The sequence below is a fragment of the Mus caroli genome, chromosome 1, assembly GCF_900094665.2.
Source record: "Mus caroli chromosome 1, CAROLI_EIJ_v1.1, whole genome shotgun sequence".
In the NCBI taxonomy this organism is placed as follows: Eukaryota; Metazoa; Chordata; class Mammalia; order Rodentia; family Muridae; genus Mus; species Mus caroli.
In genome coordinates this window covers 156107055-156122362 of record NC_034570.1, presented here as the reverse complement: position 1 = coordinate 156122362, position 15308 = coordinate 156107055, and the positions used below count along the sequence as shown (strand labels likewise).

The 15308-nt window shown below is 48.1% G+C and overlaps 1 protein-coding gene across 2 annotated transcripts in view; it reads left to right on the top strand.

Moving 5' to 3' along the window:
• Window positions 1-5885: 5885 nt before the first annotated feature.
• Window positions 5886-15308, top strand: part of Rcsd1 (RCSD domain containing 1) — a 59871-nt gene continuing 50448 nt past the window's right edge. For both annotated transcript variants that reach the window (XM_021165465.2, XM_029477981.1), the window contains exon 1: window positions 5886-7701. In XM_021165465.2, coding sequence (XP_021021124.1) covers window positions 7696-7701 — 6 coding nt within the window. In that variant the 5' untranslated portion in view covers window positions 5886-7695. The remainder of the gene's footprint in view (window positions 7702-15308) is intronic.

Here is a 15308-nt window from a genome sequence, read left to right as displayed (position 1 = left end):
TGCCCCAATATAGGGGAATGCCAGGGCCAAAAGAATGGGAATGGGTGGGTAGGGAAGTGGGAGGCGCTATGGGGGACTTTTGGGATAGCATTGGATATGTAATTGAGGAAAATATGTAATAAAAAATATTAAAAATTTAAAAAAAAAGAAAAAAAAAGAAAAATCATCATCATTATCTCCTCCTCCTTCTCCTTCTCCTCCTTTTTCTTTTCTTCCTCCTCTTTCTCTTCCTTCTCCTCCTCCTTCCTCTTCCTTTTCCTTCTCCTGTTCCTCTTCTTCCTTCTCTTCTTCCTCTTCTTCCTGTTCCTCTTCCTCTTCTGGCACATGTAAGCATATGAAAAGAATCACATCTGAACTTAGAATATTCAAGAACCTCTATATAGAGCACAAAGGAGAAAAATGAAGTCCAACAAAGGCTTTCTCTTGAGGTCAGACTGTGGCCAAGCTCAGAGGCTTGTAAAAAGCAGATGGAAATCGCTAAGGGCTGGATGGCTTGGAACTGAGAGGTGACCAGGGAACCGTGTTGTGAGTGAAGTGTGCTACCTGGTCCAGCCCCTGATTTTAATCTTTTCTGCCCCTTTTGCTGCTGATGAGTGTATTTATTCCAGTCATGTGACTGTGCTAGTCTAAGCATTCCTTACAATGCAAGGCTGTGAGTTCCCTTATTCCTGTTTTATCAATGAATCTGAGAGACAAAATCAGAAGTCACAACTGGCCCACAATGTTGATGACCGAGCTGCCCCTGAACCTCTCTGTGCTATGTGCTTTCTGCTATGGCACTGCTCGCACTGGTCCATTTTTAGAGAGACAGGCAAGAACTGGGTTACAAATGATGGAGCTTCCTTTTTGCATGGAGCGAGTGTCCATTCAGGGCTTAGTCATTCATCCAGCATGTATGCACACCAAACTTGAAGTCATCCCTGACCATGAAACCCATGAGAATGAAGTATGCTCTCCTTAGCCTCAAACTTAAGAAGGAGCGCAGAGAACATAAGTGGCGGTTACAAAGTCTTCCCAGTGCTGGGTTAGGTCAGGAAGATACCAAGAAAGTCTTCCCAGAGGAAGCCTCCACTGGGAAGTTAAACGAGGTGAGTGGGAGTTGGCTTCCTGAAAAGCAAGAGGAGCCAGCCACATCTTTAACCCCAGCACTCTGGAGACAGAGGCAGGTGGATCTCTGTGAGTTTTAAGGTCAGCCTGGTCTAAAAGAGAGACTTCCAGGGCTACACACAGAGAAACCCTGTCTTGAATGTATTCCAGATACAGAAAAGAACGTTCTCAATGCCCTGGAATAATTCAAATGACACAATCAGATAATCCTGAGGGTCCTTGGGAGTTTTGTTGCTGTTCTGTTGTTGGTTCCTTTGAGACAGTCTTGCTATGTAACCCAGACTGACCTTGAACTAACAAACCCTCCTGCCTCTGCTTTCTGAGGGCTAAGACTAGGTGTCCTCTGAGAAGAGGCTAGAGGAGTAAGCGTGGTCTGTCATGAACGGGCACAAATGAGTCCTGCAAGAAGTTCAGCTGCATCCTGAGGACTCCTTGGAGCCATACCTGGAGGGTCCAGAACGGATGAAGGGGACGGTGGGCAATGGTGGCAGTGAGGAGAACAGTTAGGAGATGTGCAGCTTAGCCAAGACCAGCTCGCTTCATGCAGAGGCAAGACGGAGGAACCAGATCACCATGAAATATCTCAGAGCCAGAATTCAGTACTGACCTGAGCCCCTGTGGGGAGCACAGGGCCAGAGCTGGTTTCTGTCAGGACAGATGGACAGTGAGATCACTGTAGGACAGACAGAGAAACTAACAGTGAGGATGCAAGGCTTTAGTAGACTCTTGCAAATGAGTGCGCTAGCATTAGGCCCCACCCCCTCATCTATGTGGAGTCTGGTCCATAGTTTTTCAGATCTCCTTGGGTCATCGCCACAGGCAGCTAAAGTTGAAGCTAGAGCTCAGGTGATCTGCATGACCTTGGTCAGGCTTGAGCTGGATCGTTTAGTTGGCCACGCTCTACTCCTAGCCCTAAGATCGTGCCTCAGAGGAGTGAGGGAGCACTGGCTAGAACCTTTGGATTGCCTTCGGGTTTTTACCACACTCTTCTTCAGCCTGTTGGTCAGTCCAGTGTGCTGGCTCGGCTTCTCTAACGCATCTGGGTTCCCTCGTGGCCTGCCCTCTCTGCAGCTGCTATGCAAGCAGCTTTCCCTCAGAGCTTCGGAGCTGCCAGCGCTCTCTATCTGGGTGGCCAGACTGTCTTCCATTCAGTTAACTCTCTTCTCCAAAATTATAAAATACTCGGAAGGTGGAGGCCTGGTGATCAGGAGTTCAAGGTTATTCTTGGCTACACAGTGAGTTCAAAGGCAGCCTCAGTGATGAGGTGGGGCTAAGGAGAGGCATTAACTCAATCCACTGAAGCAACACAAAGACTTTTGCGAAGGTGCGTTGGAATAATCTTATCTTCCCCCATCTTATCCTGCATTATCTGAAGGCTGGACTCCTAGGGTACTGCTGTCTGTCTTCAGGCCAGTATCACCGGGCCCTAGCACTGGGAAGTGACAGAGCTGGGCTCAGTCCAGAATCTCCCTACCTCACTACTATTCTTATGAATTTATTTAGTTTAATATAGTTTTTAAATGGTATATGTTTGTGTGTCTGTGTCATGTGTGTGTGCCACAAGGGTATAGGTATCAGCAGAAGCCTGAAGAAAGTCTATGATCTCTTGGAGATGATGCTGGAGTCACTGGGGTGAGCCATCAGATGTAGGTTCTGGGAACCAGCAGGATGTTCTCTTAACCATTAAATCATCTCTCCTGCCCAATGGGAGTAAACTTGGAGAGAATTGAAAAATTAGTATAAAGGTCTCTCATATACCCTTTGCTCAAGATTCATTCTAGCATTTCTATGTAAACGCGTCATCAGTTTTATATTTTATATTTTAGCATTTCTATGTAAACGCGTCATAATTTTTGTAACATGCTTCTAGACAAAGAGCCAATATAAAACTATGTGGTTGAACCAGCTGTCACATGTCTGCAGCTTTCCCCCACCAAAGTCCTTCCTGGGCCTCTCCTAATATTGACAATGACTCTTCATAAGACTGTAGGCCAGCCACTTTGAGAAATAACTTCCTATTGGTCTGTGCAAAGTTTCTTCCTGATTAGGCTCAGGTTGGTCCCTTTTGGTTAAATAACAGAGAAGCCGTGATGGGTTCCATATCTCATCAGACAGCACAGGATGTGGTCTGTTCCCTCACTGGTGGGATTTGCTCTGGTCACTTGTGAACTTTTTTCTCTACAAAGTCACTTACTTCACTGTTGCAAGTAAACTGACTTCTGTATCATTTCAGCATCTCCCTATGAGCCAGTGAGAATGTCCTTATTTCTTGGTATAAGATTTTCCTGGGCTTCTCTTATTGTGTAGAACTGCATCCGTTCTTCTAGTGAAGAATGGTCAGAAACAAAGGTATAGGGTTGTGTGTCACTGTTACTGTGTGCATTGCTCCTGGGCCAGCCCAGGGTATCAAAGGAGAAAATATACATGTGCACAGACTTACATCTATCACTACAATCATTTCTATAGATTGAAAACCACGAGCCCCGCGTGTGTGCTTCCTCAGTACCGCAGGGTTCATGGTAGCCCTCTACTTTTGCAAGTTGGTTTGCTTTTAAGACAGATTTCTCTATGTAGTTCTGGCTGGCCTCGAACTCACAGATATCTGTCTGTCTCTGCCGCCTGAGTGTTAGGATTAGAGGTGTACACTACTACAGTGAGGAGACTGATTCCTACCTTCCTTGACATTATTGATGATTTCCCAATGGGGGCCAATCTACTGATCACCACAGGAATGCTTGGTTGAAAGCTTTCCTTGTGAATCCCCACCCCCTATCCTTCTTGGTGGTAGAATGAATCAGGGATTTTTAGATGTCCTGTCTATCTTATCACATCCCCAGGATTTAGGCCTGAAATGTAGACAATCAACTGCTCTTTGTAATTGTGATTCTACATCCATGGATTCAAAAACTACTCAGGAAAAAAAATACACTTCTACTGATCTCATACAGATTTTTTGCTTTCTCCTTAGTCCCAAATAACACAATTACTGGCACAGCATTTACATTACCATAGATATTGAAAGTAATCTGAGGCCAGGAAGATGGCTCAGTGGGTAAAGGTTTAATTGCCACCAAGCTTGCTGACCTGAGTTTGACCCTCTGAACCCACACAGTGGACAGAGAGAACCAACTTTCAGAAGTTGAATCTGGCCTCCATACATGGGCTGTGTGATATGTGTGGACACACACACACACATACAGAGAGAGAGAGAGAGAACAAATAAATGTGAATCTTTAAGAGTTAAGTAAGCTAGAGATGATTAAAAGGTACAGAGCTCTGTGCATAGCTCTATGCAAGTATCATGCCATTATATACAAAATACTTGAGTACCACAGATTTGGGTACCTGTGGAAGGTAGGGCCGGTATTCCTGGAACCATTCACTGTGGGTCAACTGTATGTATGCTTTAGTTAGTATTTATAGTCACTAAAGAACATTTTCTTCCTGCTCTAAATATTAAAATCGAGCCAGGAATGCTGGTGCACACCTGTGATCACAGTACTGAGAAGCTCTGAGGCAAGCCTGGGACACAGACAGACCTCGCTGTGTAGTGTCAACCGTCAACTTGACACAACCTAAAATTAGTTTAAGGCGGAATTATTTGGCTAGGGTTGGCCTGTGGGAGTTGGGGGGTTGTCTTGATTGTTAACTGACCTAACCCACTGTGGGCAACACCATTCCCTTGGCTGGGCCTGATGAAAGCTAGCAGAGCGTGCACTAAAGAACTGTGTGTTTATTCTCTGCTCTGAACTATGGATATGCTATTTTAAGGTCCTGCCTTGATTTTTCCCAAATAAATGGGTTGTAAACTGGAATGATAAGCCAATAACTCCCCATCTCCTCTATGTTGCTTTTGGTTGGGGTATTTTATTACAGTGACAGAAATGAAACTAGAACACAAATGCTACGTCAGGTTTGTTAATCAATTAAAATAAGTGATCAGCAGCACTAGAAGGCCATTTACAAAGAGGTACCTATTGGAGCCTCTGAAAGTTCTGCATCCAATCAATCTATTCAGATACCACTTATGGCTTTTGGTGGTCTCTTCCATGAAGTCCTTTCTCCCCTAGAACCTAGAGTTGGTGCCAATGTGATTGTTGAGCGACTCTGACTTTCATTCCCATTTATTGACAGCCTGTGTGTAAGGGCTGCCTGCATACATGGCATCTCTTCCCCTGCCCTTTGCTGGCCCAAGCTGCATCGCCGGTGTTCCATAGTCTTGCCTCTGTTTCTTGTTTAGCTGGTTTAGATGTTTAGATTGTGTAAATGGAAAACCCAGGTTGAGCAGGCTAGACCCTGGAGAGTGGAGCGAGGGGGAACTGAGACAGCCACTTTCTCTTCCCCTTGGTTGTCAGAAGAGCTGGGTATGTATGAGTTTGCCTGCCTTCACTTTGATTTCTGGTGATCCTCTACAGAGGTGGGAGGGAGGATAACAGAAGAACACATCCCACACATACTCAGGATTGCTGAGCACAGCTCTGGGTTTCTGTATTCTGCTCTACTCCTTCCCTGGGAGAAGGGCCCTGACGGGGGCAAAGAGCTCTGGTTCAGCATGCTTTGCACTTGTTCCCAGGAACGTGGAGGGGCTGTGGTCTTGTCTCTGTGAATCATCTGTTCTCAGCCTAGGGAAGCCCTGCCTGAGGAGGGAGGGGCAGGAGAGCAGCTGCATCTCACCTTGGTGCTGTGGTATTATCTGGGCCCAACGGTTTCTTCTGGGTAGATACTTCCGCCCTCCTGCTTGTAGAGCCTTAAAGATTCATGCTGCTGTCTTTGAGTGGAAAGGAACACCTAGCTCTAAGAAAAAGGGGGAAGTCAGCCTGACCTGAAAGCGCACTCCTGTCATCAGGGAGCCAAGGCAAGGGGATCAGAAATTCAAGATCAGCAAGACATTCCTTTCTTTCTTACTTCCATCATCTCTGTTCTAGAATCTGCTTGCAGCTGTGTAGATAGAATAAGGGGACTCTTTCTTTGGAATCCAGAATCCCTGACTCTTAAATAAAAGGATTATGGGGCTCTTATCCATCTGAACTATGTAATGAAGCTACATACTTTTAAAATAGCTGCTCTTTCCAAGCATCTACCACCCCGAGAAGATGCAGAAAATGAAGATCAGATAAGAGGCTTTTCTAAAGGAACTCATCTAGAAAGCATCGGACTAGAATCTCACCCTCCGCCTGCTTCTGAAGCAGAGGTCTTGCCCCTATATGCTGCTGAGCTCAATGAACAGAGGCTGCCCTGACTTCATGTTTTACAAGGTAAGATTTAGAAGGCCTGTGACGTCAAGATCTACAGACCAACTGTGATGAGAAGCAGTCAGGGCAGCCTTTGCAATGTGGCTGAGTTCTCTGCTGTTTTCTGGTAGTGGTTTCTCTTGGGCTCTTTGCAGCACCAACACCCTGTGCTATGGTCCACCAATGTGTTGGCTCTCTCTCTCCCTTGCATAGCAGGTCCGGGTTTGGAGTACAAAGTTGAAGGATGCTGTAAGAAGACACACAGGCATCCTTATTAGCCAATTCCCTGAAGAAATGGGACCCTGAAGAGACACCCAGAGCTATAACCCAGTAGCAGACAATGGCCTCGGCACAGATTCAAGTCCCTACATCCCTCCCACGCAGCCTTAAACCGACATTCCCTGGGGAGAGTTACTAAGCGGGGGGCCTTATGTGAATCGGATGTTTAGGACCATGCCCTTTGCTATATTTAATAGGAATGGGAAAAAGGTCCTTTAGCAAGCAGCGTGTCTGAGCAGATATTCCCACAACCCCCTAAGCTGCGTGCATCAGAGCAGAGAATAGTAGCCTGCTGCATGCGGCAGGAAACTTGGGAAACTTTGCTTGGATTCCTCTCCTTCATACACAGATAGATAATAGATGGACAGACTGATAATTGTTTCCTGCAAATGGAATCCAGGAAAAGAGGTATCAAAGCTAAGGCTACTGAATACAGGAAGGCCAGGTACGAGGTTAAGCAATACAGGAGAGGATGGGGGAGGGGGAGGGAGAAGGAGGAGGAACGGAGGCTGGGAAAATTGGTATGAAAAGAAGGAAATGGCAAAGAGAAAAAGGATGAAAAGGCAATTCTAATTTGAGGCATAAGGAAAGTAAAGAAGGCAGGCTAAAAGAGGGAGAGTTGAGGTGGTCTGAAAAAGTGCAAAGCCCAGGGTCCTGAGAAACTTCCGCGAGAAAGGGGGCGCGGCGCTGCCCAGCCCATGTTTGGGCAGATTAATGGAGTCGTGGCGGCTCGGGCTCTTGAGTCCTGCCTTGGGAGGGACAGTATCTGTTTAGATTTGTGTCTAAATTTAAACCCCGATCCGGCCTCCCTCTCTGCTCCCCTCCCCTCCCCTCCTCCTGCGTCCCTCGGTCCCTCCCTCCCTCCTCCTCCTCCTTCCTCGTTCTCTGGCGCAGGGCCCCCAGCTGGGGCAGTCCCGCAGCCGAGTGCAGCCAGGCGCGCGCCGCCGCCCACTCGCCCTGTGCCCGCTACAGCCCCGAAAGTGACCCGGGCTGGGAGCTGAGGGGACAGCGGGGATCGTGGTCTCTTAACCCGAGAGAGCGGGCGTGTCCGCAGCCGGAGGAGGACTACCTGGAGGATATGGAGGTAAAAGACCGGCGGGGACACGGGCCTGGGGGAGAGGGAGGTCAGAGCGCTCCTGCCCAGGTCGCCGTTCCTGCTCTCAGCAGGGAGCACGCAGCCGAAACGTCGCGCAGGCCAAGTCGAGAAAGGCTGGTCCTTGCTCCTCGGAGACCCCTGTGGGCAGGCGTGGGCTTGTCAGGAAAGGACCTCAGGCGAAGGAGGGGGCCCTTTGTAGGGATTCAGGTGTTCTGACTGTGCACATACATGCTTTTTTTGTTTTTTTTGGGGTTTTTTTAGAAAATAAAACTTAGGTACAACTAAAGTCATAAACGGATAAAGGTTTGAACCAAGAACCCCCAAACAAAAACTCCAGCAACCCTGACTCAGGCATTGAGAAACAGTTGGCAGTTGAAGCCGGGACTCTGCCCGCATGGCTTCCCCTTTTGATTGCAGTGTGGCTTTTCTGACCAGTTGGTCTCTTACTTCTGATGCCCCTTGTTTCTGTCATATCTTCCATCAAAACTCTCTGAAAAGCTCCCTTGCCGCCGATCAGATAAACTTATTTCTGAGACATTAGAGGCTCTCCAAGATGCCCTGCCTCCTGAGGTTGTGTGCACCTTGGGGTGTGGTAGCCATATCTGAGAGGTTTGCAGGGGTGAGTCCCACACTTTCTCTGCGCTTCTCCAACCTCAGTGGAGAATACTGGCCACTACTTTCCATCCAGCTAGTTCACCTAGCTTCCTCCTCCAGGTCTATAGATTTCCAAAGAAATGTTTCCCTTCAAACCCAGACCAGCTGCAGGTGAACTCAGAGGCACAGCATGGGCAAAGCCCCAGGTTCAACTCCCAGGGTCTCACACACACACACAAAGAAAGAAAAAGAAACTGTGACCTTTTATTGTATCCTAATCAATATCAGTAGGACCTGGGATTTTCAAAGAGGAAAAAAGGAGATGAAAACCCACAGGCCTTTAAGGTGATTCCTCCTCCCACTCAAAAGCAAAGTGTGCCTACTTAGCCCAAGGTCTGCGGAGATCCCGTGCACAGAAGTTCAATTCCTTCCAGGCCTGAGTCCGCTCATCTCTTCTGAGCTTCACTGTCTGCCTCTAGAAGAACAATAGCAAGGCTGCATATTTAGCTCAACCAGTTGTCCTAAAGTAGCAAGGTTGCATTTTGCATTCTGGGCCCTTGGGGAGTGCTGAGTACCTGGGGTGCTGGGGTCTGAATTGGACTCTCTGTAGCGACTTGTGCAAGTCAGGAAGTAGTTGATTAGGGTAGCTAGACCACAAAGCGTTCCAGATGGGCTCTTACATATGGTCAAGACCTTGCAAACTCAAAGCAATAGGATTCTCTGTGCTGGCTACTGCTACAGGACAGAGGAGGGAAACGGAGGGGGGACCCAGGAGAGGTTCATAAAGAAACTGCTGTACTTATAAGCCCCCTCCCCGAGGAGAGCTCAGGGTACCTCTGGTGACAAGCCAGAAGCTAACAGAACTGTAATGGACACAGGATGGAAGCCCAACTGGACTTAAATGGGGTGTTGCTTGAAGGCCCCCAATGCAAGCTCTAACTTTAATCTAGGGAAACACAGAAGGGGTTCCCTTCCCAGGGCCACTTCTTCCTCCCTCAGCTGAGGAAGAAACAGAGGGAGTCTAAGGCCCTGAAAGTATCAGCCCAGCAACTTCCTGAGTGGCTTGGTAGGTGGGAGGCACGAAAAGAGAAGACTCTCCTGTCTACAAGCTGATATATACAGTAGCGAAAAAGGGGTTGGATGGAGAGAGCCAAATTCCTGTGTGCCAAAGGCTGGACCAGCACAGGGAAATTGCCTAGTCAACCAGGCCAGACAGATCCGCTTACACCCATTCACCCTGAGGTGTGCCACGGCCTTGAGGGCCCACAGTGACTGTTTTTAAAGTTTCTTTTGAGAACCAGTCACAAAAGCCCAAACAAACAAGCAAAATGCCACAACAGGTAGCAGCTGAGCTGTTGTTAAAGGAAGTAAAGAGGAAACAGAAGACAGAGGAGGCTACAAGATTCTCAGCTAGGAAGTGAAAGTCGGTGACAGGTGTATTACCTGCCATGAGTGGAGCTAAGGGAGCCCTGAAATCGGCCTCCAGAAGGAGGCTACTTATTTATTTGAGAAGAAATGGAGTTGCACCATGTCCCCATATTGAGCATTCAACCCAGGGCCGGTTAACCACATTCAGGCTCTACCCCACACTTGCCTACCGCAAATGTTAGGGAAATCTTCAAATCCCTGTGACCACTGTCTCGGCCACATTAATCACACCTCAGCCTCATAGGGACCTCCCTGGAATAAACAAAAGCAAGATGGCACTTGACCTGTGCCTTTCTAACACTCCCAATCCAATCGAGGAAACGAGATTCACACATCCTGTCCCTGTGTGCTTAATGAATGCTTCGGCAAGCATGGCATGTATAGGCCAGAGCAGATGCGGCTCAGAAGCCTTGAGAGAACGGCAGTGATTGGGAAGAGAGATGTAGGGACACTGGCTTCGTTCAGGGAGGCAGGATGGCTGATTGCAGGGGCAAATAGGGGGATCCCTAAAGGAAGAAAGAAGTGAAAGTAACAAGATAAAGTCGTGGAAGCAATGAGGTTCCCCCATAGAGGTAGCCACTGGGGGCCAAAATCTAAGCCCCCTAGAAGGCATTCCTTTTTCTCCTTCCCTAGCTGTGCTCCCAACTCCTACCTTCCTGTAATTTACCATTTTCAGACCTTGAAGGCGGTTCACGAATGGCCCTGGATTCTGCCTCACAGACAGTAGGAAACTGAGAAGTCCTGCATGAGGTAGCAACCGTGGCACCACACATTGCATGTGCAAGGTGCTCAAGCGACAGAGCCCCTCAGAGGCTCTGGATGGGGTGTAGCCTGACTCCAAGAGAAGGAAAGAGAGTAAAGACCATGTGCTGGAGGGCAAGCAGAAATGCCTGCATTTGAGTTCACCAGGGTGCCCAGAAGAGAGGGCAGGGTGCTTACATAGCAGATGTGAAGTCCTGGGTTTGATCCCTAACAGAGGAACAGAAGGAGGTGGGGGAGGGGAAGAGGAAGGGAGAGGAGGAGGGAGGGAGAGGATATACCTCACTGTCTTACTGGTGGATGGGTCTCCATAAACCAACAAAGTGCCTATCACAGAAACCCCAAGCTTCCCGATACAATTTGCCTAATAAATTAATAGAAACTCTACCTTCCCAGAGGCCGTCGGCCTCTACAGAGCACCTAACTAGTCCCACCAGGGCAGGCTCTTTGGCTTCCAGTAAGGAGGAAGGAACCATACTTTACATATGTAGGCCTCATGAGCACCAACTAAGACACACTGATTGGGTGAGTACGTTATTGGAGACGAGAGACATTATTAGACTTTTAAGAGAGAGAGAGGAGAAAAAAGAAAGAAGGAAAAAGCAGGCTTTAGTGTGTTTCTTTGCTGGTTTGTTCTGAACAGCATTTCAGCACTGTGAGACAGGCAGACCTCTTTGGCTATGAAGTCATTGTCTCTAGAAACAATAATGGTAAAGTTATTGGAGATAGGAAGCCAAACAGCTTTCTGGCCTTTGAGGGTACCTGCATGAATGTGTGCATACACATAAGTAATGTTTAAAAAAAAAAAAAACGATCTGAGAATAGTGGTGCACACCTTCAATCCCAGCACTGGAGAGGCAGATGCAGGTGCATCTCTTGTGGGTTCAAGGTAAGCCAGGTCTACAGAACCAGTTCCAGCCCAGCCAGGGCTACACAGTGAGACCAACCCTTTCTCAAAGGGGGGTGGGGTGTGTGTGATCAAGCTGGGTGTATTAGCCCATCTTTTAATTGCAACACATGAGAGCTAGAAGCAGCAGAGCCAAGTTAAAGATTATCTTTAGCCGGGCGTGGTGGCGCACACCTTTAATCCCAGCACTCGGGAGGCAGAGGCAGGCGGATTTCTGAGTTCGGGACCAGCCTGGTCTACAAAGTGAGTTCCAGGACAGCCAGGGCTGTACAGAGAAACCCTGTCTCGAAAAAAAAAAAAAAATCTATCTTCAGCTACATACTGAGTTCCAGGCCAGCCGGTGCTTCATGAGACCTTTTCTGAAGAACACACACATGAGAGGAAGCTATCTTTTCATCCTCATAAGTAATGTTTAAAAAAAAAAAATCTGAGAGTAGTGGTACACACCTTCAATCCCAATTGGATACCAATATATTATATATAATATATTCATTTTGCAACCTATGTATTTTTCAAAAGATTTTATTTATTTATTTTATGGATATGAATGCTTTATCTGCATGTACACTGCATGTCTAAAGAGGTCTTCAGATCCCATTATAGATTGTCATGAGTCATCATATGGTTACCAGGAATTGAACTCAGGACCTCTGAAAGAGCAGCCAGTGCTCTTAAATGCTGAGCCATATCTCCAGCCCTATAACCTATGTCTTAGGTTCATTTTTTTTTTACCTTGTTAAACATTTGCTAGTTTATTTTACAAACATTTTAACACATTAAATGTTTGTTTTATTAATAATTATTATTGTGTGTGTATGAGTATGGGATTTCCCATGCTACACAGTGCATATGGAGATCAGAGGACATTTTTCAGTAGTCAGTTTTCTCCTTCCACCATGGGAATCCCTGGGTGAACCCAGATTTTCTTGCTCACCCAGCAAGCGTATTTACCCATTGGAATAGCTTCCCTAACCCCCTACCTCATTTTTATATCATTTATTTATTAGAGGGGAAACTCCAAGTTTAGGTAAGAAGGATTATTTGGGGATGTTCCTGTGAGCCTTGCTGGTTTTCCCCATCCTGTCACTGAGCCATGGTGTGCTGGTTGAGGCTGGTGATCATAATGGGGACCGGTCGGCCTCTGAAGGGGGAGTTAGACTGGATGGACTTGTGGGCAAGCCCGAGATACCCACTCCTCCTCTCGCGCTCCTGCTGGGTGGAGACCCTTGCAGCCATTCTGGCTCCCCTTAGCAGACATCTTTCATTTGCTGGGCTGTGAGAACAAGAGTAGTTTCGGGTAGGCGCGCTGTCAAGACCGGGCCCTATCACGGTGGGGTGAGAGCATTCCTGGAGCGGAGTCGGGTTTCAGAGCTTGATCCTCAGCAGGCTGCCCACAGCAAGGAAGGCTGGAGCCTGGCTCCTGCGGTTCCGTGGGAAATCTGAACGGAGGCGGCTCAGCAGCCCGGTAATCTTATCAGAGCCACAGAAGAAAGCCTTTCGGTTCCAGAGAAGGCAACGCTGCCTTCCTCTTGTGACAGTGTCTGAGGTTTGCAGGGACAGTCTAGCCTATCTAACCCACTGGGAAAAGGCACACAGCCCTGGGAGAAACAAGACAGTCCCTAATTGCTCCTGCTTTACTGGGAAGGAGCAGACGGGACCCTGAGGTATGCTGGGGCTGTGGGTGCAGTCGGACCTTTGGAAAGCAGCAACTCTCGGATTCTCTTATCTGGGGAGTAGTTAAGCCCATGCTCTAAGAAGTCAGTCTCGCAAAGTGTCATCACCACAGCAGCATGTGGCCTGCATCCACCCTTATGGTATCAGGTGGACACATCTCTCAGAGATGCCATAGGTAGAGTACAAACATTAGAGAATGGGACCCCCCCACACGAACCCATCTCCCAAACGGAGCCAGACCAGAGAGGACATTGCCTTTGTCCTTTGGTCTTTGGGACAGTGTTCTTTCTACCTTTTTCTCCTTTGGGGCTTTCTGAATACTGGCTATGGAGGTTTGTGGACATTAAGTGGTGAACCCGTGAGGCTCACGATGTAAAGTCACACCTTTGGGTGGATCAGACCCTGTTCTAGTGAGAAGGCTTCTTCCGATTGCCATTCAAGACTCAGTAGCTCCCTAGGAAAGGTAAGGTGGACTTGAAGGGTCTTTCCCTTCCTAAGTCTTTTCACCTGAATCCCCGGCTGGAAGCTCGTAGTTCTGGCCATTAGTCTTCCTAGCATCACAGATGCCCCTGTACCATCTCAGAGCTGTCCTCTGGGCCCACAACTCTTCCTCCAGCTGAGTCTTCTATAGTCTATTGGTGTCCGTTTGCAAGATAACAGATGGCTGTTTTGGGTTGTTGCTGCTGATTTATTTGTGTGCGTGTGTGTATATGCCGAAGTGCATGTGGAAACCAGATGTCAACACCGAGTGTCTTCCTAATTGCGCTCTGTCTTGCATTTCTGAGTCTCTCACTAAATCTAGAGCTTGCCGATTCAGACACGGGTCACCATGCCTGACACGCACCACCCCTTGTAAACTAAGTGCTGGGGACTGACTTTCAGTCTTCACGCTTGCAGAGCCGGTATCTGATTCGCTGAGCTATCTCCTCTGCCCACAGAACTGTTTAATTAGGGTTAGCCAACACATAATGATCATTTACAGCCTGCCAGGCACTGGGCCTCTATCTGTGACCCATCTCTCACCTTGCTGACCTTCTCAGAGGGGAAACAAGCACTTAGACCCTTAATTGCAGAGCAGGATGAGAGCTTGCCCCACTGGAGGAGGGGTGCCACACCCAGCCTGGGGCTCAAGGAGGGCTTCCGGTGACAGATGACCTCTGAGTTGAGTGTTGAGGGAGTAGTTGAAGTTAACCAACCGCAGAGAATCAGGAAGAGTCCATTCTAGGCAAAAGCAAGCCTCACAGGATGGGTGTTGATTCCTGGAAGGTAAAACGAGATAACAAGCTTTGAGAGGGAGCTCTGAGTGGTAGCAGAGAAGCGGAGATTGCCGTTACTACCATAAAAGGCTCTTTTCTATTTGGAGAAACAAGAGCTACACATATGACAGGACATGTTAAAAATACAAGATGTGATCTTGATTAGCTGGGAGGTGTGGGAGGTGTATGGAGTTTAAAGTCAGCTTCTTCTGTGTGGGAGAAAGAGAAAGCAGGCTTCCTCCTTGGGCTTCCCCTCCAGGTGCTTCCCCTCCATCATCTGACAGCCTTGGGGGCTTCAGTCTCAGTGAGCTCACTCATGTCTGCCACTCCTACTGAGGACATTCGGTTTGACACAGGGTCTTGGCCCCAAGTGGTGTCTTCCATCAAGTCCACCAAAGCCATCTTCAAGACCACCTCTTCTTTTCTTATTAGAGGCCTCAGAACAAATCACACACGCGCATGCACACACACACACACACTCCTGTTCTACTCCCCCTGCCGACCAACTCACATCTCCCATTGTGGTTGCCCTTCCTGCTCATTCTGTGAAAAAACCAATTTGTTTCTCACTGTCTCCAACCAGCCCAGGGGTGAGCCAGGTGGACCAAGGAGCAACAGCAGACCAAAGGCACCCACGTTAGCCCCACCCAGTTAAAACAGAGCAACGGAAATGAAAGGCTGAGCCTGTGGTTCCTGTTGCACAACTCAGGCACCCACCAGAGAGGGCATTTTCATCTATAAAATGCCAAGGAAGGCTTCCACCTCCTCTGAACCTCCCTCCCTGCTCGACCCTCACCCTGAATGGTTCATTCTAAACACATGAGCTACAGGGCCGCTTACTCCAGCCTGCTGCCCCACCCCCACTCTCTCAGTCCTCCAGAACACATTCTTGGGCCTCAGGTCCCTGGCTTGTCATGCTTCTGAGATACGAACTGATGGATAGTGGGAAATTCACTCCGAGCAGCCACAGCCGTGGC